The sequence below is a fragment of the Onychostoma macrolepis genome, chromosome 16, assembly GCF_012432095.1.
Source record: "Onychostoma macrolepis isolate SWU-2019 chromosome 16, ASM1243209v1, whole genome shotgun sequence".
Classification (NCBI taxonomy): Eukaryota; Metazoa; Chordata; class Actinopteri; order Cypriniformes; family Cyprinidae; genus Onychostoma; species Onychostoma macrolepis.
The window spans coordinates 29,643,928-29,667,587 of record NC_081170.1 but is presented as its reverse complement, the minus strand read 5'-3'; the positions used below and the strand labels follow the sequence as shown (position 1 = coordinate 29,667,587).

The window sequence follows — 23,660 nt, the reverse complement described above, 5'->3', positions numbered from 1 at the left end:
AAAATTCAGGAACTAAATTGAAATTTAAAAAAGGGCAGTCTCAATTTAATTCTAATTGTGAACAACCCTGGTGTGTACCTGTGTGTTGGCGCCGATGTTTGGTCAGGGCATGACGAGTTCCACCAGCAAATCCGCAGAGATCACACAAGAAAGACTTCTCTCCTGAAACGAAAAAAAAAAAAAAGATGAATAACACTGTAAAGACTGAGAAATTGACAGTAGGAGACCCCTATATCTCTGAGACTGAACGATATAGGGCCTTGAAAATGAAGACTCCAAAAGAAAAGTTTATTAAGAACTAGAATCTAAAATCATATTGCAGTATCTTTAATACTTGAGTTATAGGAAGGCAAACTCAACAGAGGCCGTGGTCCATATCTTCATCCATGTTTGTAGCAACCGAGCTACTTTACTCAGGCGTAGAAACTAACAAAAAACTTTGAAAAATGGGTCCCAAAATCATTAAAGCAAGTCTTAACAGAATATGCTGAGCTTCCGAAACAAGTTATAGAAAAAACTGAACATGGAAAGTCAAAACTTTAATTACCAAATATAAAAGAGATTAAGAGCACAACGAAGTTGTTAACATGGCGCCATCTTGACACACCTCCCCATACAGGGAGTTATGGAAATTAATTATTTATTATCTCTGGGAGCGATCGCAGTTTGAGTATAGGTCTGTGTAAATGCATAGATAAACCGCGCTGTCAGCAGGCATTTCATAATCTACAATGACAAAAACATATGAATCATTCTGATATAACATACCAGTTGAGAAATGCAATAAAATACAATGTTTTGTTTGTTATAATTCAATATTCCAGAGAATATTATTCAGTGAATTAACATTACCCAGTGAATTATCTTCACTCTTTAGCCTGTTAAACAGCTTTTAAACCTACTAAAACTGTAGTTTAAAATGAAGTTGATATGACTCCTGTCCTTTATTTATTTTCTCCATTTGAAAACATTAGTCATTCTACATTTATTTTGCTTATTGTTAATATCAGTGTTGCCGCTGATGTTTTTTACAACAATAAAAACATTTTATTTATAATAGGATTTATTAAATTTAAACTGAAAGACTTAATTTTCAACCTTTTTTTTTTTTTTTTTTAAGATGACAAAGGAGAAAAAACCAAAGTGAAGTATGGACTTACTTCACTCAGTCATTTATTTACTTTATAACAGTAAATAAATATCGGTTCTGCATATCGGTTATCGGGCACATAAACATGCATTTAATTGGTATCAGTTATAAAAAATTAATATCGGTCGATCACTACAATCCCAATAAGTTAATATACAGCCTATTACTTTAATGCAAATAAGAATCTGAAAAGAAAGAAGCTTTTAAAAAATATTTTTAACGTGCATGAATAAATCCAACCACCAAGTTTCACTTTCCATAATCCGTGACCAACAGAAGAGCGTTTTGGCGGCAGGGATTTAAATCTTTAACACGACTCAAATTGACAGGCAGAGTGAAAGACTGGATTTTTTCGATCAGGTAGGGTACAAGTGATTTCAAAACATTTCAGCCGGTTTATATATATCGCGTATTATTTATCTCGTATAAGATGCATTTGGTTGAGTTATGCTGCAGTAAAGCGCTTCATTGTAGTACTACGGTGATTAGCCTATCTCTTCAGCGCGCAGCACGAGCAGGACAAACAACAATGCAGAATATTAATAACTATGACTGAGACTGTCATATACATAACATTAAAATAAGAACACTATTATAATAAATTCCAATGATTAAAAACCAATGCTTCACTCTACTGGTCATCTTCAGCGTGCACAGCTCAAAACAGAAATGCAGAACATTAATAACTACTGTCATATACATAACGTTATAATGAGAGCATTGTTGTAAAAAAATATTTGTGAATTCTTAGGGTTTCTCAGATGTTTCATGTAAACTATCTTGTAATCAAAACATAAAACATTATTTTTTGTATCTGCCATGCGTCCATTCCCTGTGTGTTAACATCAGTAGCTAATTATGACTGTAAAATGTCTGACTTGACTCTTGGTAATGTATTTTGCACCGCCCCAAAATATATGATTCAACTATTAGTCGACTATCGGCAAGATTCGAAAATTCTGATTTGACTATGAAAATCCTTGGTCGGGGACACCCCTTGTAACACTTTATTTTGATAGGTCCACAACATATAACATACTGACTGTGAGAAACGTTGCAAGTATGTCAACTTATTCTACTAACCCTAAATCTAACCTAACAGTCTACTCTGAGAGTTAGTAAACATGTAGTTGCAAATTAATTTGAATTAGTTGACATGTAGTTGCAGTTACATATAGTTAGTAAAATGTCTAAAGTGGACTATCAAAATAAAGTGTAACCCAAAATTCTATAAAGAATTGTATTCTTATGATGACAAATTGATTAATGCACAGTTATTCTTAGGATTATATTAAAGAGGATGCTAAAAAGATCAGTGAGTCTGCTATGAAAATGTGTGACCAAGCGATATCTTTATATGAGGTACTTCATTATATTAACAAACTTAAATGCAACAAGTCACCCGGGAACAATGGTTTATTCAGTGAATTTTAAAAATATTTTATAAAAAGAGCCTCAGCAGCAGCACTTCTAGATTAAATTCTTTTTCAATCAGTGTATTTTCTGATTTGTTTGTACCTGTGTGTGTCCTGTGATGGTCCTTCATAGCAGACAGAGTCAGGAAAGCATAATGGCATGAGGGCCATCCACACTTGTATGGTTTGTCGCCTGTGTGCAGCTTCATGTGGTTATTTAGTGCCCATTTCTCACTGAAGCTCCGCTCACACAGCTCACACTCGAACTTTCTAGTAAAAGAGAACACATTAACCAATGAACCACTGTACTGCTACATCCAGTCACAATTCTCAAATCATAGAAATGTAAAAGTTGAGATGTCATGTCTTTTACTTTATTTGTTTATATATATATATATATATATATATATATATATATATATATATATATATATATATATATATATATATATATATATATATATATATATATATATATATATATTTTTTTTTAATGTTGTCTATGCAAATTAATTTAACAGTTATGTAATAATAAGATAAATTCTCCTTCAGTGACGATGATCTTTTCTTTGCTGATCCACGGCACTTGAAGCCGCTCGCCGCTGACACGCCTCGCTGCGGACAGAAGCTGACTTGCCTGTGCCTTCCTGCTGTTCCCGCCAGCTCTTCGAGCCGCCTTCAGCACCCGGCGCAGATACCAGCTCGTCCCTGCCGCCATCCGGCGAGCTAAAACAGCAAACTTTTCTCTAAAAAGAGCAGCGGCGTTGTTGCAAATGCCACGCTGTCATTGCAGCTCGTGCAGGACCGCACTGCACGCTGACGATGGCCACTCAGAGTACGTTTCCTGTCTGGGTAAACCCCATGCAGAAACCGCTCTGACTGAGATGGAATGTTCACACCTCTCTGCGCGCTCGGATCGCTTTCTTTTCAGAGAATGACTCCGCCCCTCGCGCCCTCCCATTTTCTTCCTCCCAGGGACCTGTGAGGAAAAAACAGCGGGGCAGAGGGACTAAGCGCTCGGCTGGCTTAGACCCCACGTGCCTCGCTCTCGCCATGCAGAGATGGCTCTCCCGTCCTCTTTGAATGCCCAGACCAGCGTCTCTCGTCCCAGGCCCACGATTGGCCCAACCTCCTCCTGTATGCTTTTCTCCTAATCATTCTTATCCCTCAGGTAATCAGACGAATCAGGGATCACTAACACAGAGTCCTCCTAGTGGCCCGCTCTGGAGGAACCAGCTTTGGTTCTCGGAGCTGTCTCAGCTACAGACAGCAGCCCCGTGGGCCATTCCCCTGAGGCAGGACCTCCTCTCTCAGGCGAACAGGACGATCTGGCACCCCCAACACGAGTTGTGGGCTATGCACCTCTGGGCTCTAGATGGGAATCAACAGATCTTCCTGAGTGTCCTAAATACTATATCACAAGCTAGAGCCCCGTCCACGAGGCACCTCTATGCCCTTAAATAGTCGGTCTTCTCCACCTGGTGCACAACAAGTGGCGAAGACTCAACTTCCTGTGACATATCAGTGATATTGTCCTTCCTACAAGAGCTGTTGTATAAGGGCCGCTCCCCTTCCACGCTCAAGATCTATGTGGCAGCTATTGCAGCTTTCCACGCTCCTATAGCCGGACAGTCTGTGGGCAGGAACAACCTAGTTGTTAGTTTCCTGAGGGGGAACCAGGAGGCTCAATCCGCCTCGGCCCCCTACAGTCCCTACGTGGGACCTGCCCACGGTCCTGAGAGCCCTCAAGGGTTCCCCCTTCGAGTCACTACAGTCTGCGGATCTAAAATCCCTATTGTTAAAAACTGACTCTGCTACTGGTGTTAGCATCGGTTAAACGAGTAGGTGGCTTGCCTGCCTTGAATTTGGGCCCAATGACTCCAAGGTCGTCCTAAAGCCAAGGCATGGATACGTTCCTAAAGTGCTCTACACCCCGTTTAGAGCACAGGTGATCACTCTCTCGGCGCTTCCTTCTTCAGCGGAAGACCAGGTGTTAAACCTTTTCTGCCCTGTCAGGGCACTGAGAATTTACATCAAGCATTCCACCCCGTTCAGGCAGTCGGAACAACTCTTTGTATGCTTTGGCAGCCGCACCAAAGAGTCCCCGGTCACAAAGTAGAGAATTTCTTGATGGTTAGTTGACGCTATTGCGCTAGCATACTCCTCCCTGGGCCTGCAAAGGCCCATAGGAGTTAGAGCCTGTTCCACTCAGGGCGTGGCCTCATCTTGGGCGTGGTCTAGCGGTGTGTCCATGGCAGACATTTGTGCGCCGGCCAGCTGGGCCTCGCCATCCACATCCTTACAGGCTCGGATCCTATCTGCTTAAAGGGGCACGTGTCCGCTTGGGGCGAGTATATTCCTTGTACACTCTTGGCCCTTTCAGAAGTGCTGAGGCTGTACAGAATTATTTGGAACGATTATCAGAGGCTGGGGTGACCTCGGTGAGTTCAGCCCTCTTACCTCCTGCGGGGCTGACCCTGCTAGTACTTGGTCCCTCTGAGCCTTATTTGCTCAAGGCCAGTTCATGCCAGTCGTTCCTCTTTCATGGCACGGCGTGATTGTATTGGTTCCCCATAAGCGTCTAGCAACGCAGTACGAGTGTAGTATCGAAAGGGAATGTACTTGGTTACAAACGTAACCTCGGTTCCCTGAGATACGGGAATGAGTACGGAGTTGCCGGCCATGCCATGACGCTGCACGACTCAGTGTCGTCGCTTCAGTCGAATTTGACCTGAGATCCTATGGCACACAATGCCCGCTTATATAGCCAGATGGCTCCACCCATTCTGGCAGGCTCTGGCGGGCTTCCTCGCCATAGGCTTGTGCAGCTCCGCTGCAGAGCCATTGGTTCATTTTTAATTACCTGCACGAACCAATGGCCGTGCAGTTTCACTGCGTGATTGAAAAGGCTTCAGTCATCGGAGAAAAAGGAGTTTTCCCCATAAGCGTCTAGCGACGCAGTACTCATTCCCGTTTCTCAGGGAACCGAGGTTATGTTAGTAACTGAGTACGCTTTCATAACAGTAGGCCAACTGGATTTGATGTAGTAGCCACTAAATATTGATTTCTGGCCATGTTTCTATGAGAGCATTAGAAGGGGTAGCCTAGTTTTCAAACACATGGAGAAGTAGGCTTTATGTGAATATAGTGACCACTTTAACAGCAGCCCACATATGAAAAGTTATTTAAACTGAACCTGTAGATCCCCCCCTTTATCACATCTAGAGCATATTTAGAGATCCCCCTATATCATATAAGCATTATTATACTTTTTTATACTATTGCTGTCTAAAGATGTTGTTCATTGTTAGTTTGTATTAAGTAACACATTCACTAATGTTAACAAATGCAACCTTTATGTGTAAAGTGTTACAAAGTAATATGATACAGAAGTGTATGTGTTCAGCGTAGTTCAAAACCTCTCTTTGGGCTGGCCCAGTCCATGCTTTCCCAGAAGATGAGTGTTGAGATGTTTCTTCATCACAAATGCCCATCTGTGAATATGAAAAATGTATGGACATAAATAAAAATCAGGACAAAAATAACTTAATTATTTTAACTAGGTTTTTTTTATTTTTATTTTTTTTTTTTATTATAGATATATAGCTGTGTGCCTGAATAGCAGTCCACAATTGACCTATCGGTAAGCCCCGCCCCCCTTAGTTACTGTTGCTCCCTCGGACAAACAAACGGAGTTGCTCACTGTCTTACAATGACGGCTGTAGTGTGAAAACCTTGTCCCACAATGTTTTTGCAGAATTTTGGACACAGAAGGCCACCAAATGGGAATTAAATATTCCATGGAGGGATTTATAAAATATTTCAAAATAAATGCGGTGGGTAACTCAAAGGAGGGTTTGCAGATCACAATGTAAGCGGGAGAAGTCTCGTATATGGTCGGTCATCACGATCGCGGATGACAACATGCAGGATCAACACTGTTCATGTATCGCAGGGTACGATTAAATTAATGTACATTTAACCAGTTTAATATGGAGAGGCACTGAAATGTAGACCTACGTTTGTGTGTTTTTGACCTACACTGTACAAGACGCGAGAACAGTCCGCTATTTAAGTTTGTACGTTAGCATGGACTCATTAACTTTAACGTTAGCTAGTTTTAGCCAGAGATACCTTGCTAAAGCACAAGATAACATTAACGTTCTGCTTGAGCAGATGAAAATTGTAACTTAATGAGTGTATGACAACCAGAAAATGAACGTTTTTGTCTTCATTTGTATTGGGGTGAATATTTAGGGACATTTTGCTCTGTTTTGTTTGAATTCAGAAAATGTAATAAAATAAATTATATTGCCCATCCTCTCAGGATACCTGGAATCAGTGTTACAAGTACCCCAGGCACATCGTTTTTCCATTTTTAAAGCATAAACCCCATAAAACCAATGCAAGCTTCGGATCTTCCAATGTTTCTCTATGGCGCTGAAACCTAAAGATGTCCGAGTTCTGCTCCCCATGCAACTGATACTCGACTGCCATTGGCTAGTCTGCGTTCGAGGGGAGGAGCTTACCGATAGGTCAATTGAGACCATTCTGCTAAATTTCAGGGTTAGACAAACAAACAGCTGTTGTGACGTTGCAGTCGACAAAAAAATTAGTTACATTCTAAAAGAACATAACCAATCTCACACATTGAAAGGAATGAGGTGGAAGCTACCATAAGCAGATAACCTTTTATCCTAACCTAAGATTTCCGTTGTACAATAGCCTACTCAACATACAATGGCACAAGGAAGTTTGATTTCAACCTTTGAATTGAAATTATTTATTCCAACTAAAAATATACTGAAAAAAACAAAAAAAAAACAAAAAAAAAAAAACAGGCCAAACAGATTTTCACTCTTTTAAGGGAATTAAGTGCTCATTCATTATTATCTTGACTTCAAAATGTTGCTCGATTCATACCTTTGCTTTTTGGTTGTTGTTGTTTTAATATTTTATACATTTACAATATATGTTCAACCGGTAAATACCTGTCAAATAAAAGGTAACATATTTGAATGAACTCTGGCTTTCAGCTCTCATAAGCGGCTGTACATTATTCCAGGCTGTTCTATTCACTAGAATTTTTATATAGTAACTGTTCATAATGTTTAGTGATGTTTCCCTGATGTAAAATTTCACACCGGTAGATCATTCCCTGCACTGAGTGTAACTGGTAAGTGATGGAGATGTAACTGTTTTAACTATCTTAGTTTAAGTATACCAGTATACTCTTGCTATCTGTCTGAGATTACAGTCTGAGAGATTTCATATTATTGACTTGGTCTGTTGATCTGTATGGATTAATTTACTGATTCAACCCACACTGCCACATTGAATAAATGTGAGAATGAGAATTTTCTGCATTATAAGCACAATTTGCAGGAAAGAGTAAACCACGCAGTAACCACAATCCCACTCTGAAATTTAGGCCCTGTCATCCTTTCAACACATTCAGCTGCAATTTGAGTGTAGCTGAAGCAGCATAAAGAAGCAAAACACTGAAAAGTTAAACACTATGCCGTTTCACTTTTTGAGCATTAAAAAAAAAAAAAATCCTTAAATATGTGCACCAAGTAAATAAATAAATAAATTTATGTACACACAAAACCTTTAAGATTTAAAAAGTGTAATAAATTCAAGTCAGTGGAAGACACATTCTTGTCTCTGAAATAACCATATATAGAGCTTACAAAGCACAGTTTTACTATACATAACCTCTTACATATTTTCCATATGCATATTGCCATCCAGACATGTGATACTACTGCAAGAAGTTTGAGTACTGCATGTGCCAATGAATTAAAGATTAAACAAATTATACTGCCCTTGTCTGGTACTATAATTAAAAATAAAAAAAATCTGCATATCTATCCATTCTCTTTGTCATTTGTGGGATTGCTGGAATTTATCCTGGCATCTCATGCCAAAGGCAGTGTCATGACATCCATTTATGTTACAATTTTGTTAGATACACAATACTGATCTAATGATACAATATTCTCATGATAATTTAAACAAATCTAAAGACAAAATAGAAGAGTTAAAATGGGAAGGAAAGACATAGCCAGTAGGGGGCAGTCATGTTGCATTCTTAGTCATGTCAAGTACTGAAGCTGATGACTGAAGTGGCTCTGTGAACCTCTCTCAGAAAAGTTTTCCCACAAGCGGCAGAGCACATTAAGCATGAACAAGCCAAGTATCATGTGTGTGTGTACCATCACAATGCAATAAAATATTCATGGCTCTGTTACTAAAAGTATTTTTACATGTTTGTTATTTGCATTTGATCACTGATAATTCAATCTAAATAACACAATCTAAAACGTGTTGTAAAATGATAAAAACCACGACCAGAAAATTATTATACTCTTCTTGTCTTATGCACAATTTACTACCAAAACAATTAGCTTGTAAGACAGCGGTCATAGAAGACAGAAACATTTCAGTTTGAGTCAATAATCTAAAATGAAAAATCCAATTATTTTCCTTAAATAGCTTAATTTGACCAAGTGTGTTTTGATTTAAAGAAGTCAAAAGTCTAGGCACAGGCCAGCTCGTGGGTTTGTCAAATATAAGTTATGACTACATAACATACCTATTAGAGAGCAGATCTTCAGTCTGGTTAATTTCCAGAATAATTGCCCACATTTTTGCTTAGATTTTTTGCATCTTTTTGTTGACGTTTTTTTTTTTTTTTTTTTTAATTCTTTGCCCAAATTATTCTTGAGAAATCGTGGCAAGCTTTTGGAAACACAAGCAACGTTTCATGCGATCCAAACATGCTTAAAACAGAAAGCATCTCAAATGGGTACTGAGAAAACATTTAGTTCATTTCCATCGTACATTTCCATAATATGGTACTCAGTGCTATGCAACATGAGTAAATGATGCCGATTACTATCCTTTTTTGTTACTGTTACTGATTTCTGCTTCTGTTTATACTGTTTTTTTTGTCACTTGATGCTTGAAGTTATTTGTCAGTGTTTTGTCATTTTCTAGCTTTTCTAGGTATCACTCTTTTAAGCACATTAAACAGCAAAAGCCCTCCTGTTACTGGCCTGTGTATGTATGTTGGCAATCCTGCAACGTTATATCTCACATATGTGAACTTGTCTTTATTATTATTACTTTATTTTGCATTTCTCCTCATTGTGTCTGTGGAAAACAAAAACACTTTCACAACAGCGCACTAAATAAGTAATATTTACACATTATCTTGTGAATACCTGCAGAGAGCAATAAAGTACATGTGTACAAAGCATTTAAAACAATAATACACTGTATTACACTCATTTTGTCATGTGTAAATGGATTTTTAGACGAACTATATGTTTGTGTCCATTATTGTTTTTCATATTTTATTTGGGATATTTAGTTTTCTCTGAATAAACGTGCAGTTAAAAAAAATGAACAGACACAATCAGAAAATTATGGTTAATCTGTTTAATGTAAAATGTAATAATCGATAAGCCTAGACATGTTTCAAGACAAACCATTTCTAAGCTGGAGTGGCCAAGAGCAGTCTAATCTGGCCAAGTTACTGACAAAATTAACACATTTATTTAAATGCTAAGAAGCGTGCCTGCAGGGTGCAGTGCTCATGCATGACGAATTGTGTGCTACTGCATGCAGTCTTAAAGGCCACATTTGTGTGGGCAATTTTTGAGTCCCCAATTCACCTAACCTGTATGTTTTTGGACTATGGGGAAAACAAGAACACCTGGAGGAAACAGGGAGAACAAGCACACAGGACTCCACACAGAAAGGCCTTCTGACTCAACTGGGGACCGTATTGTCATGAGGCAACTGTGCTACCCACTTAACAAATATGCAAACTTGCATAATAAGATACTAAGGATTTTTCTATAAGTGTATTATTCATAGTACTTAAATCATTTTAAATGATTTAAGCATAAACCAAATGTATGCAATTTTACTTCTAAAGCAAAGTTTTTATAAGAAGCTTTGGTCCCACTTTATATTAGGTGGCCTTAACTACTATGCAGTGGCGGCTGGCCAATAGAGGGCGCTAGGGCGCCGCCCTCCCTGAACCACACACACAAAATAATAATTATATAAATTATTTAAAATGTATATTTGTATGACGTGATATATTAGAAAATCTGTGAAAAATATGTTTTCACCATTACCATATGACCTCTCTGCCTGTCAGCACGTCTCAATTTCAGCTGAGGGGCGATCGAGAAATCGCCCACAGGAGGCGGGTCTTTGTAGAATTTAGTCAAATGCTGATTCAAGATATAAATATATTCAAGATGTGACATAAAATTTAGCCAATCAGTGTCCTCAAATCTTAACTGAAATGGGCGATTTTTCTGTCGCCCCAAGCTGCTAAAATCAAGGCTGGTCTGTAGTGGCGCAATTTTCAATTACGTGACAATGGCGGACTCAGGTGTTATTAATTCCGGACACGAACCTAACTCTGTACAATCTCTACTCCAATGCCTGTTTGAGAGGAGAACTTTGGCAGAAAAACTGAGGGTAAAGGAGCTGGGTCCAGATCAGATTGACCTCTTAATCAGACAGCAGACAAGCGAAAAAGGGAAGAAGTACACGCGAAGCTACTCTTCCCGTTGGTACACCAAAAAGGCCTGGCTATGTGGATGCGTTTCTGCTAATGCCTTATTTTGTTTCCCGTGCTTGCTGTTTAAAGCAACTGGGGCAGATCCAGCATGGACAGTTGCGGTAGTGAGAGATACAGTGGGGCAAAAAAGTTCTCCCACTTAAAAAGATGAGAGAGGCCTGTAATTTCCATCATAGGTATACCTCAACTATGAGACACAAAATGAGAAAAAAAAATCCAGAAAATCACATTGTAGGATTTTTAAAGAATTCATTGGTAAATTCCTCTGTAAAATAAGTATTTGGTCACCTACAAACAAGCAAGATTTCTGGCTCTCACAGACCTGTAACTTCTTCTTTAAGAGACTCCTCTGTCCTCCACTCGTTACCTGTATTAATGGAATCTGTTTGAACTTGTTATCAGTATAAAAGACACCTGTCCATGACCTCAAACAGTCCAACTCTAAACTCCACCATGGCCAAGACCAAAGAGCTGTCAAAGGACACCAGAAACAAAATTGTAGACCTGCACCAGGCTGGGAAGACTGAATCTGCAATAGGTAAGCAGCTTGGTGTGAAGAAATCAACTGTGGGAGCAATTATTAGAAAATGGAAGACATACAAGACCACTGATAATCTCCCTCGATCTGGGGCTCCAAGCAAGATCTCACCCCTTGGGGTCAAAATGATCACAAGAACTGTGAGCAAAAATCCCAGAACCACACGGGGGGACCTAGTGAATGACCTGCAGAGAGCTGGGACCTAAGTAACAAAGGCCTCAAATCCTGCAGTGCCAGACGTGTCCCCCTGCTTAAGCCAGTACATGTCCGGGCCCGTCTGAAGTTTGCTAGAGAGCATTTGGATGATCCAAAAGAGGATTGGGAGAATGTCATATGGTCAGATGTAGGGATGCAACGATTATAGATTTTGTTGGTACGATTATAGTCTGAGGAATAATCACGGTTTCACGATTATTACGATTATTATGCATTTATTCATTTCACAACATAAAATCACATAAACACTCTTTAGATATTAAAGTGTTATTTATTGCTGCCTCTTGAAACAGAAATAACACAGTAACCAATAATACAGCACAAAATAATAATACTAAATAAAAATAAAAAGTCCATCTCTCCTATTGGAATTAAAAAAGGTGACCTCTGCTCTGTAAATATCCATGTCAGTATTTCCCTTTTGAAAATAACAAATGTATTTGGTGTTTTCATTTCATTCTTTCTACATTTCTTTTGGACCTGAGGTACAGAACTTGGAAAGATGGTGAAAAATAAATTGACTTATGAATAATACTATAACAGGGATGATAAATCACAATATTAATGAAGTATTATTAATATATGACTAATATTAACTTTATTTATCCCACAGAGGACACTGTTACTAATGAGGGGAATAAACTAAACTATTATTGTAATCAACTGTCATCAATACTTATTCATTTTAATAATCTTTATTCATCTGATTTTACATAAGGCCTGTGAAAATCATGTCTATTATTTTGGTTTGTGAGATCGAGCTGCCCACAAACATTTAGGAGGACAGAAACGTGTTGTCAACGCTGCCCAGCAACTTTCATTAATAAAATAGCTTAGATACTGGATCGCTACATTATATTAATCAGCAAAGAGGGGGTAAAATGACTGTTTAAATAACTAAACTCAAATCTTCATTGTTTGTAGTGACGCAGATGCAGGTAGGCTAAAGCCTCGTTTATACTCGCGCCTGGCTCCGCCGCGAGCCTCCGCTGACTGTGGCGCTTCACACCGCCGCTCGCTCTCTCTCACTGCACTATTTCATCTCTGAAGCGGCAGAATGTTCGAGCTAACGAACGTCGCGTCAGGTGGTCCTTGCCTTCACGTCGTGCATTAAAATCGTTTATTGCACAGCCAGAACAGGTTGGCTAGCTGTGCATTATCCCTTATGTATTCACTCTTTAACAGCGATTTTTACGGCAATATTGATGTACCCAAATTTAAAATGGTCCCACACTATCGAATTCAGTCATTTCTCTGGTGGAAATAAAGGATCGCTGTTTGGTTCCTCTATCATAGTTAATCTAGTAGCCTCCGTGTCTCTGATAAGCACGGCATTTTAAGCTGGTGCACCGCTAGTGTAACTTTGTTTTCGCTTTGCTCATGTTTCAACAGTTCCATTCCGTGCAACAGAAACACTCGGTGTAGCAGAGCCTTTACGATTAATTAACCGTGACGTTTTAAAGCGCGGTTAATCGTAAAACCGGTAAATCGCTGCATCCCTAGTCAGATGAAACCAAAATAGAACTTTTTGGTAAAAACTCAACTTGTCGTGTTTGGAGGAGAAAGATTGCTGAGTTGCATCCAAAGAACACCATACCTACTGTGAAGCATGGGGGTGGAAACATCATGCTTTGGGGCTGTTTTTCTGCAAAGGGACCAGGACGACTGATCCGTGTAAACGAAAGAATGAATGGGGCCATGTATCGTGAGATTTTGAGTGAAAATCTCCTTCCATCAGCAAGGGCATTGAAGATGAAACGTGGCTGGGTCTTTCAGCATGACAATGATCCCAAACACACTGCCCGGGCAACGAAGGAGTGGCTTCGTAAGAAGCATTTCAAGGTCCTGGAGTGGCCTAGCCAGTCTCCAGATCTCAACCCCATCGAAAATCTTTGGAGGGAGTTGAAAGTCCGTGTTGCCAAAAACATTACTGTTCTAGAGGAGATCTGCATGGAGGAATGGGCCAAAATACCAGCAACAGTGTGTGAAAACCTTGTGAAGACTTACAGAAAACGTTTGACCTCTGTCATTGCCAACAAAGGGTATATAACAAAGTATTGAGATGAAATTTTGTTATTGACCAAATACTTATTTTCCACCATAATTTGCAAATAAATTCTTTAAAAATTCTACAATGTGATTTTCTGGATTTTTTTTTTCTCATTTTGTCTCTCATAGTTGAGGTATACCTATGATGAAAATTACAGGCCTCTCTCATCTTTTTAAGTGGGAGAACTTGCACAATTGGTAGCTGACTAAATACTTTTTTGCAGCACTGTATGAAGCACCTGTCCGAGAAAGTAAGAAAACATGAGAACACCAGGGCACACATGGATAATTCTGTCAAGCTAGCCATTTTGGGAAGAGTAAACGTCGCTACTCAGTTAGACGATGGTCACAGGATTGCGATAAGAAATGAGGAGGTGGATAAAACAACGAGGAGGTGGATAAAAACAGGTATATTTTATCCAAGATAATTGATTGTGTTAAGTTTTGTGGGGCTTTTGAGTTGGCCTTGCGTGGGCACGATGAGACTGACTCGTCAGACAACCCTGGCATATTAAGGGGTTTTGTAGATCTTGTTGCCTCGCTAGACAATGTGCTAGAGGAGCACCTTAAGACAGCAACTGTTTTTAAGGGCACATCAAAGACGGTACAAAACGAGCTGTTGGACTCCATGCTATCAGTGGTAAAGGATCACATTCTGGAGGAAGTAACTGCCGCTGATTTCATCGCCATTCAAGCTAACAAGACGACTGACGTTTCCACCCGCTGTCAGCTGGTACTTGTGTTACGTTACATCGATTCCAACGGTAACATCCAAGAGCGCATTTTTGAGTTCTTTACCATTCAGAACGCAAACGGCGACTCCATTGCTACAAGCACTTCTGGACAGTCTAAGTACCATACTACCAAATGGACAAAAAAACAAAGTAATTGCCCAAACTTATGACGGGGCTACTGTGATGAGAGGAAGCACCGGCGGAGTGCAGAGTAAGATAATGGACGTCTGCAAAAATGCTCACTACGTTCACTGCTACGCGCATCAGCTGAACCTCATCATGCAGCAGGCAACAAAACACATCCCCAGAATCGGCACTTTTGTTTTATGACCTTTTCTGCCTTCTTCTCCAGGTCACCTAAGCAAATCGCCGTGCTTGGTTGCGCACAGACTTCTCAGGGCCTCTACAACACGTTGGAACTTCCAAAGTCGCGCTGTAAACACTGTGTACGAACACCAGGATGACCTTTAATGTTTTCAGATCATCAGAGACTCAGGGAACTTTGATTCCTCAACTGTCAGAGAGTCAGGGGGTTTTGTGAGGATGCTTGAAAACAAGGCTTTCTGTTTTTTCCTGGCATTGTTTCACAAGATCATGCCAAATGTAGACATGCTATTCAACCAGCTGCAGAAGAGGAACATCGACCCTGTCTACATTAAAGCAGCTGTCCAGGGATTCACAAACAACATGCAAGCAATCAGGTAAATACCCTTATTCACTAGTGGCTGATAAAGCTGTTGTTGTTAGAAAGATTCGTTGTCTGTGACATCTTAATTGCACCATGCCATTGAAGTGAATGATTGCCATAGAGCACATCAATTTTTTTAAAAATGATTATTTATTAACTTTTTTTGGACCAGGGACTCAATTCCCTTTCTGTGTGGGGACAGTGCATCATCTGATCAGCAGCACCAGCCCAACAAGCGACCGAGGATGCTGGGACCAGGAGAACGACGGAGGCTAGCTACAGAGGTAAAACACACACACAAAAACACAGACAAAAGATGACATATAGATTATGTCAGGAGAAGTAAACACTGTAAAGTTCAATGAGGAATACTGGAGTTTAAACATTAGTAATAATATAATGTACATGTTATGTTCACTCAGAATCACTTTGATAAAAATGTTTTACAGGTATGTGATACCCTCCTGATTCATTCCAAGGAGCGGTTTTCCTTCACCCAGCACCTCGTCAGTGCAACATTGCTGCATGGAGAGTTGTTTCCACAACACAGTGTGAAGTTTCCTGAATCAGCACTTGAAACAACAGTGGAGGCATACCCCATGCTGAACAAGGCCAAGCTCAAAACAGAACTGTCCCTCATCTATGAGAACCCTGAGTTTAGGGTTGGCAGTGGTGCAGTGCCTCTGTACCAGTTTTTCATTGAGAACAATCTTCAAAGTACTTTCACAGAGACTGTCAGTCTTCTCAAGATCATAATCACCACGCCTATGACAACAGCAGAGTCAGAGAGGTGCTTTTCTACTTTGAAGAGGATCAAAACTTTCCTAAGAAATACAATGACCCAGGATCGCCTTAATGCTCTGGCAATGCCTTCTGGAGAGAAGAGCAAAATTCCTGTACAAATAAGTAAAAACAACAAACAAAAAAAAAACATGTAGGTTTTTTTCACCACATTGATTTTCTTGTACATGGTTATCCTCAGATTTGTATCAGTCATGGAAGTATCCAAAATTTAACTGAGACTGGTAAAATAACTGATCAGAGATGATTTAATGAATAAACAGTTAACCAGATGTTCTTTAAATTTGTCTGCATTACAATAAATCATATTGCTTTGATTTATTGTGAAGAATTGTTTGTGAAATTGTTTGCTGTGCCAGTGTGCCATAGCCCCACCTCAAAATTTTTTCACCAGCCGCCACTGCTACTATGTACTTACATTTGAATTAATCATTTGGTACAATGCATTTATTGTGTACATAAATGTTTTTATATTGTACTTATATTTTTTAAAAATACCTATATGTAATTACATCTGTAATTAATTTCTGTAATTACATTTATAAATATAGCTGCAAGCAGCGATTTCGGGGCCAAGCCCCTTATGACTGTTTTTCGCATGCTTGGACAGAAATTAGAAATTTCATCATAAACCACATTGTTATATCAGAGTAATACCCACATCATTATTTTAAATTTGTGTACTGATAAATCATATAAACAATCACACACACACACACACACACACACACACACAAACAAACATTTCAAGCTAAAGAGAGACTTATTTCTATTTTAAAGAATATTGAAATATATAATTATATGACAGCATGCTACTACCATGTTACGAAAGCAAATCATTCATAATTCATTTTAATCAAGTATTCAACGTTTACGTTTACTGAACTTATAAAACACATAATACGTTTACATTTTTAAATTAAATATTGTTTTAAGCAATCTGAATTCTGACGACTCAAGAAATTGCATCATAAACCACATTGTTATATCAGTGTAGAACCCATGTCACTATACAAATTTGTGTTCTGATAAATCATATAAACAAGTAAGCGCATACATAAACATTTAAAGAACATGTGTGTTCATCCTGCTGGCATATTAATGTAGCCCAGTTTGTGCTGAATACAGCATAATCAGACTTTGGCCATTAATATGTTTTAAGATACTGAAAAAACACAAATGTGAAATAAAAGGTCAAATAAAATGTTTCCCTATCTTAAGAGTATTACTAGGGTGAGCCTGTAATCTAGTTCGGCACTTTATGGTCGTACTTTTCTGAACGCTCTTTATCAGTAGGGTGAAACATACCCTTAGCTGAAAATACACTTTTGGTTGTCTACTAAGAAACATATGTAGACAGACCATATGACGATGTAACATCTTGCCTGATGGTCACATGATTTGAAGGGTCACGCCATACCATTCCAGCTCATTTAAAATGTTTGTTTAAGTCAATTACAGACATGTGAAAAGTCTTTACAAAATCGACCATGTCACCATGGCACACATTCTTTGGAGTTGTAAACTACTCTTGAATGAATCCGCACATGTGAGGAACACCTTATGCGGTGCAATGGGCCCCTGAGAATATTTAATTAGCTTTAAAAACACAGAACAAGCTAAATGAATGTCAGACGGTAAGAAATTACCTACGTTGTTGAAACCTTTCTACAATATGTATTAAACATATGCTTTGTTGTTAAGACTGCTTATTAATAGTGGTGATACTGATGTTAAGTTTTAACGGTTCACAAGTCTCATAAATCTATATCTGTGGAGAGGGGGGCGTGGTTCAGCGAGGTCTGCAGCGGGAGAGAGAGCTGGGAGACGAGCGGTGAGTAAGTGGGTCAAGTGCAAATGACAAACACCCGTGTCTCGTTCCAGTAAGTGGCGTGGGGAGACCGCATAAAAACACCTGGGAACGTCAGAGAGGGAGAGAGAGACCTACTGCTGACTGCGGGCTGCTGGCTGGGGATTGTGAGGGTGTGGAAACCACTATTGCTCAGGAGAGCAGGACTTTATTTTGCGTATGCATTATGTTGAGCGACTTTCTGTTGGGAAGAAAAGCTAAATAAAACCCCAGTGACAGCCCAGTCGACCTCGTCCTCTTCCTTCCTACACATTGAATTTGTTACACTGGTGCCGAAACCCGGGAAGGAAGCAGGAGGGACGCTGCCATCATGCAGACTCCCACAAGCACGCCGTTTGCGGACGTCATCTCATCTCTTGCGGTCCTCCACCAAGAACAACACCAGGCGCTGCTGGACATGCGGACTGACCAGGAGCACTGCTTCCAGGCCATTCTCCGGGCGCAGCAGGAGGACCGCTAGACGTTCCGGAGCTGGATGAACCGGGAGGTTCGGGCAGAAACCACCGCACGGGCAACCCCACCCCCCCACCTGCCACTGAACAAGATGGGGGCTCAGGATGACCCCGAAGCTTTCTTAGATCTCTTTGAGAAAACCGCGGAAGCTGGGGAGTGGCCTCGTGAGCAGTGGCCGGTGCGTCTGATACCACTGTTATCTGGGGAAGCGCAGGTGGCTGCGCAGCAACTGCCCGTGCCGAACCTCCTGGTCTTCGATGACCTGAAAAGAGCCATCCTCCAGCGGGTCGGCCGAAGCCCAGAGCAACATCGCCAGCGGTTCCGTTCGCTGGTCCTGGGCGAGAGCGGCCGGCCCTTTGTGATGGCACAACAGCTCCGGGACTCGTGCCGCAAATGGCTGCTGGCTGAGGGAAGTGACGTCGACCACATCATCGACCGGGTGGTACTGGAGCAGTTTGTCACTCGCCTGCCAAGGAAGACTGCAGAGTGGGTCCAGTGCCACCGACCGACGTCGCTGGACTCAGCCATCCAGCTGGCGGAGGATCAGATGGTAGCGTGCCCCGGGGTCGGCGAACCCCTTCCAGCTGTCTCTCTCTCGTCACCTTTACTTTCTCCCTCTCTCTCTCCCTCTGCCGCTCGACCTGTTCCCCTTCCTAGGTCCCGTCCTCCAGGTCTTCCTCGGGTCCCACGAAGTCTGGGCCGGCCTGTTGGCATTGCGGGGACCCGGGGCATTTTATTGACAGGTGTCCGGTGATGGAGGTGGGGACAATGATCCGGGTCCCGTATGCACCGCAGGCTGCCCCCGGTCAGGCTGGCGGGTACCAAATACCTGTGAGTATTAAGGGGGGTACCTATCAGGCTCTGGTGGATTCAGGATGTAACCAAACCTCTATCCATCAAAGCCTGATTCGGCCCGAGGCATTGGATACAAGCCGCATGGTTCAGGTACGGTGTGTGCACGGGGATGTGGTGAAATATCCTTTAATGTCCGCGGTGATCCAATTTAGGGGACAAAATCATAGTGTGGAGGTCGCAGTTAACCCGCACCTACGACATCCGCTGATTTTGGGAACTAATTGGCCTGCTTTTAGTGAATTATTGGGATGTTTTTGTGCGGATGTGCAGGGAAGGGGCGCGATTGTACAGGTGGGAGAGGTTGAACCGGGACCACTGAGTCCTGACCCAGAGGAACAGAGTGGAATCGAGAGGCTGATCCTCTCGGAGCGCGATGACTTTCCTCTGGAACAGACTCAGGATGAGTCATTAAAACATGCTTTTGAACAGGTCCGTTACATCGACGGTCATCCTCTCCAGCCTGCTCGGCCGCTCTCCTATCCCTATTTTTCAATTGTAAAAGATCGGTTGTATCGAGTGACCCAAGACGCTCAGAAAAAGGAAGATACAACACAGTTGTTAGTGCCAAAAAGCCGTCGGGAAATGCTTTTCCAGGCGGCTCATTGTAATCCCATGGCGGGACATTTAGGACAAACGACAACACTAAATCGTCTCATGGCCCGTTTTTTTTGGCCGGGCATTCACGAGAACGTACGCAGGTGGTGCGCGTCTTGTCGTGAATGTCAGCTGGTAAACCCAATGGCCTTCCCAAAAGCGCCTTTGCGCCCTCTACCGTTAATGCAGGTCCCCTTCGAAAGAATTGGGATGGACCTCATCGGGCCATTGGAGCGGTCAGCGAGAGGACATCGTTTTGCATTAGTCCTGGTGGACTATGCAACCCGATATCCCGAGGCAGTGCCGCTCCGCAGCATTTCGGCCAAGAGTGTTGCGGATGCGCTGTTTCGCTTAATCTCCCGAGTGGGGATCCCAAAAGAGATCCTCACTGATCAAGGCACGGCGTTTATGTCACGTACGTTACGCAAACTATACGAATTATTGGGCATTAAATCGGTTCGCACCAGCGTTTATCACCCACAAACGGACAGACTGGTGGAACGATTTAACCGCACGTTAAATACCATGATTCGTAAGTTCGTTCACGAAGACGCCAAAAATTGGGATAAGTGGTTGGAACCCCTCTTGTTCGCTGTGTGGGAGGTCCCGCAAGCCTCCACGGGGTTTTCCCCCTTTGAGCTTCTTTATGGGCGTCAGCCCCGAGGGGTTCTTGATGTCCTAAGAAAAACTTGGGAGGACGGACCTTCTCAAAGTAAAAATGAAATTCAGTATGTACTGGACCTGAGAACAAAACTCCACACTCTGGGGCGGCTGTCTAGGGGAGTATTTGTTACAGGCCCAGGACAGACAGAGCCGGCTATATAACAGGGGAACCAATTTGCGTAAATTTTCACAGGGAGATAAAGTGCTTGTATTGCTCCCAACTTCGAGTTCCAAATTACTTGCGAAGTGGCAAGGACCGTTTGAGGTCACACGGCAAGTTGGAGATCTCGATTATGAGGTGGTACGAACAGATAGGGGTGGGGCACATCAAATCTATCACCTCAACCTCCTTAAAAAATGGAGCGAGGCGGAGTCAGTGATGCTGGTGACGGTGGTGAGTGGAGAAGATGATCTCGGACCAGAAGTGAGCATCAAACCGCATCTCTCGCTCTGGCCCCGGGAGGAGATCATCTCTCGCCCTCCCAGCTCACTGACGTGGCCAGGTTGCAAGCTGAATTTGCTGATGTCTTCTCGCCCCTACCTGGTCGAACAAATCTCATTCAGCATCATATCGAGACCGAGCCAGGCGTAGTAGTACGCAGTCGGCCGTATCGCTTACCTGAACACAAGAAAAAGGTGGTTTAGACGGAATTAGAGGCAATGCTCGAAATGGGAGTAATAGAAGAATCTAACAGTGATTGGCGAGCCCGATAGTCTTAGTTCCTAAGATGGACGGTTCGGTCCGATTCTGTGTGGATTACCGCAAAGTGAATGCTGTGTCGAAATTCGACGCGTATCCAATGCCGCGAGTCGACGATTTGCTGGATCGGCTGGGCACAGCTCGTTTTTATTCGACACTGGATTTAACGAAAGGATATTGGCAGATCCCCTTATCGCCGGTATCTAAAGAAAAGACAGCCTTCACAACGCCGTTTGGATTACACCAATTCGTTACGCTTCTGTTCGGCTTGTTCGGGGCGCCGGCTACCTTTCAGCGACTCATGGACCGTATTCTCCGGCCCCATGCTGCATATGCCGCTGCTTACCTGGATGATATCATCTATAGTAATGACTGGCAGCGGCATATGGAGCATGTGAGGGCTGTCCTGAGAGCGCTGAGGGTGGCCGGTCTCACATATTTCAACAATTACACTCTCCTGACTTTTCTCTCCCCTTCTTGTTGCAGACTGACGCGTCGGACAGGGGGCTGGGTGCAGTCCTGTCCCAAGAGGTAGAGGGGGAGGAGCGGCCGGTGCTGTACATTAGTCGCAAGCTCTCGAAGAGAGAGACTAAGTACAGCACCATAGAGAAGGAGTGTTTGGCCATCAGGTGGGCCGTCCTCACCCTCCGATATTATCTCCTGGGACGGGAATACTGCGGGCTGCTGGCTGGGGATTGTGCGGGTGTGGAAACCACTATTGCTCAGGAGAGCAGGACTTTATTTTGCATATGCATTGTTATGTTGAGCGCTGATAGCGCGACTTTCTGTTGGGAAGAAAAGCTAAATAAAACCCCAGTGACAGCCCAGTCGACCTCGTCCTCTTCCTTCCTACACATCGACTTTGTTACAATATCATTTTCATTTATACATTTATTACTTTTCTTATTTTTACAAAGGTTTCAATTCCTAGTAAATATAAGGTCAAAACATGATATTACAAAATAAATCATGTTGACAAACGTGGTTGTTGCAGTGTTTTTAAAATTGGATTATTTAAAAAATAATCCAAACAGATCCACACACACACACACAAACACACGCAGGATGACGTCATTCAGGAAGGTCAACAGTTCAGGTCGGCATATGCAAGCTAGTTTTCAAACTTTTTCCCCAAAATCAATTATTTCTATAATACTTGCTGATTTTAAAGCACAAACTTACTTTAAAGTTTGAATAAAAGGTTACCAAATGTAGTTTCATACCTGTTGTGTTCTAACAAAATCATTAATCGGTTCTCTTTGTTTTATACGATTTACTTTTATTACTGCACAAAGGTTCCCGCTACTTTCATAAGTCTGATAAATATGTGGTCAATACACGAGGAACTGAGAATCAGGCTACAAAATAAGTTTGGCACAATGTTTTTAAGAAAGGCAATTTATTTATTTTATTTATTGTACTTTATTTCTTTTTATTTCTTTTTTTTTTCTTTTTTTTTTTAAATACAACTAAATCAGATAACAGATCATTCTTTCTTTTTGACAAACCTACATTTCAAATAATTTTTCCCCAAGGTGTTCATTATCCGAGTGGAACTACTCTTATTTCCCAATACAGGGGTCTAGATGAAGCTTCTTAACCGGACAAAGAAATCGCATTTCACATCCATTCAACATATTTCATTCAATATTTTTGCTCGTGTATCGTGGTTTCATGCCTTTGTCTAACACTTTAGATGCATCAGAATGTGGATTTTTCACCATCCAACATGTAATTAAAGAGGTGTATCAGCTGAGCTCGTTTCAACTTACCATTTTCTTAAGTTATTATTTTTACTCACATAGATATAGATCAGATATAGAATAAACCTTATCGTCCATGCTTTTCCCCTACAGACCCAACTAGGTCTATGGGGGCACAGTTGTAAATTCCTAGAGACCTATAGTTACCCAGACAATTTTCATCATTTAAGAAAATCATAATCGCATACAGAATACAGAAAACCTCCTCTCGATCCACTGTGACTGTCATTTTACTTGGGGTTAGTGTTACGGATGACGCCGTTCACATTTTGTTTGCTGGACTGTGTGTGTCATTACAATGACTGTAGGTGAGGCCTTCTCTATCTAAGAGCAGTCAGCATTCAGTGTTTATAGAAATAAATGAAATTAAGAAAATTTCGACTTGAGAGCGTTTGACTAAGTCGGTATTACTTTTTAGGACAATTATCCATCTCCATATCCGTAGGATGATAAGTCTTGCTGATTTACACATACAACTGAAACATCTCTCACCATCGAGCTCAAAGCCGCACATTTAGTAAAGTCAGAGGTTTTACATGCTCTTGAAAAGGTTACAGACATAA

General features: G+C 41.3%; 1 protein-coding gene across 3 annotated transcripts in view; it reads right to left on the bottom strand.

The window, feature by feature from the left end:
- znf407 (zinc finger protein 407) overlaps positions 1 to 23,660 on the bottom strand; it is a 113,663-nt gene that overhangs the window by 29,968 nt on the left and 60,035 nt on the right. For all 3 annotated transcript variants that reach the window (XM_058747896.1, XM_058747898.1, XM_058747897.1), the window contains 3 exons: positions 5,985 to 6,059; positions 2,669 to 2,835; positions 79 to 162 (listed from right to left, as the gene is read on the bottom strand). In XM_058747896.1, the coding sequence (XP_058603879.1) occupies positions 79 to 162; positions 2,669 to 2,835; positions 5,985 to 6,059 (326 nt within the window). The remainder of the gene's footprint in view (positions 1 to 78; positions 163 to 2,668; positions 2,836 to 5,984; positions 6,060 to 23,660) is intronic.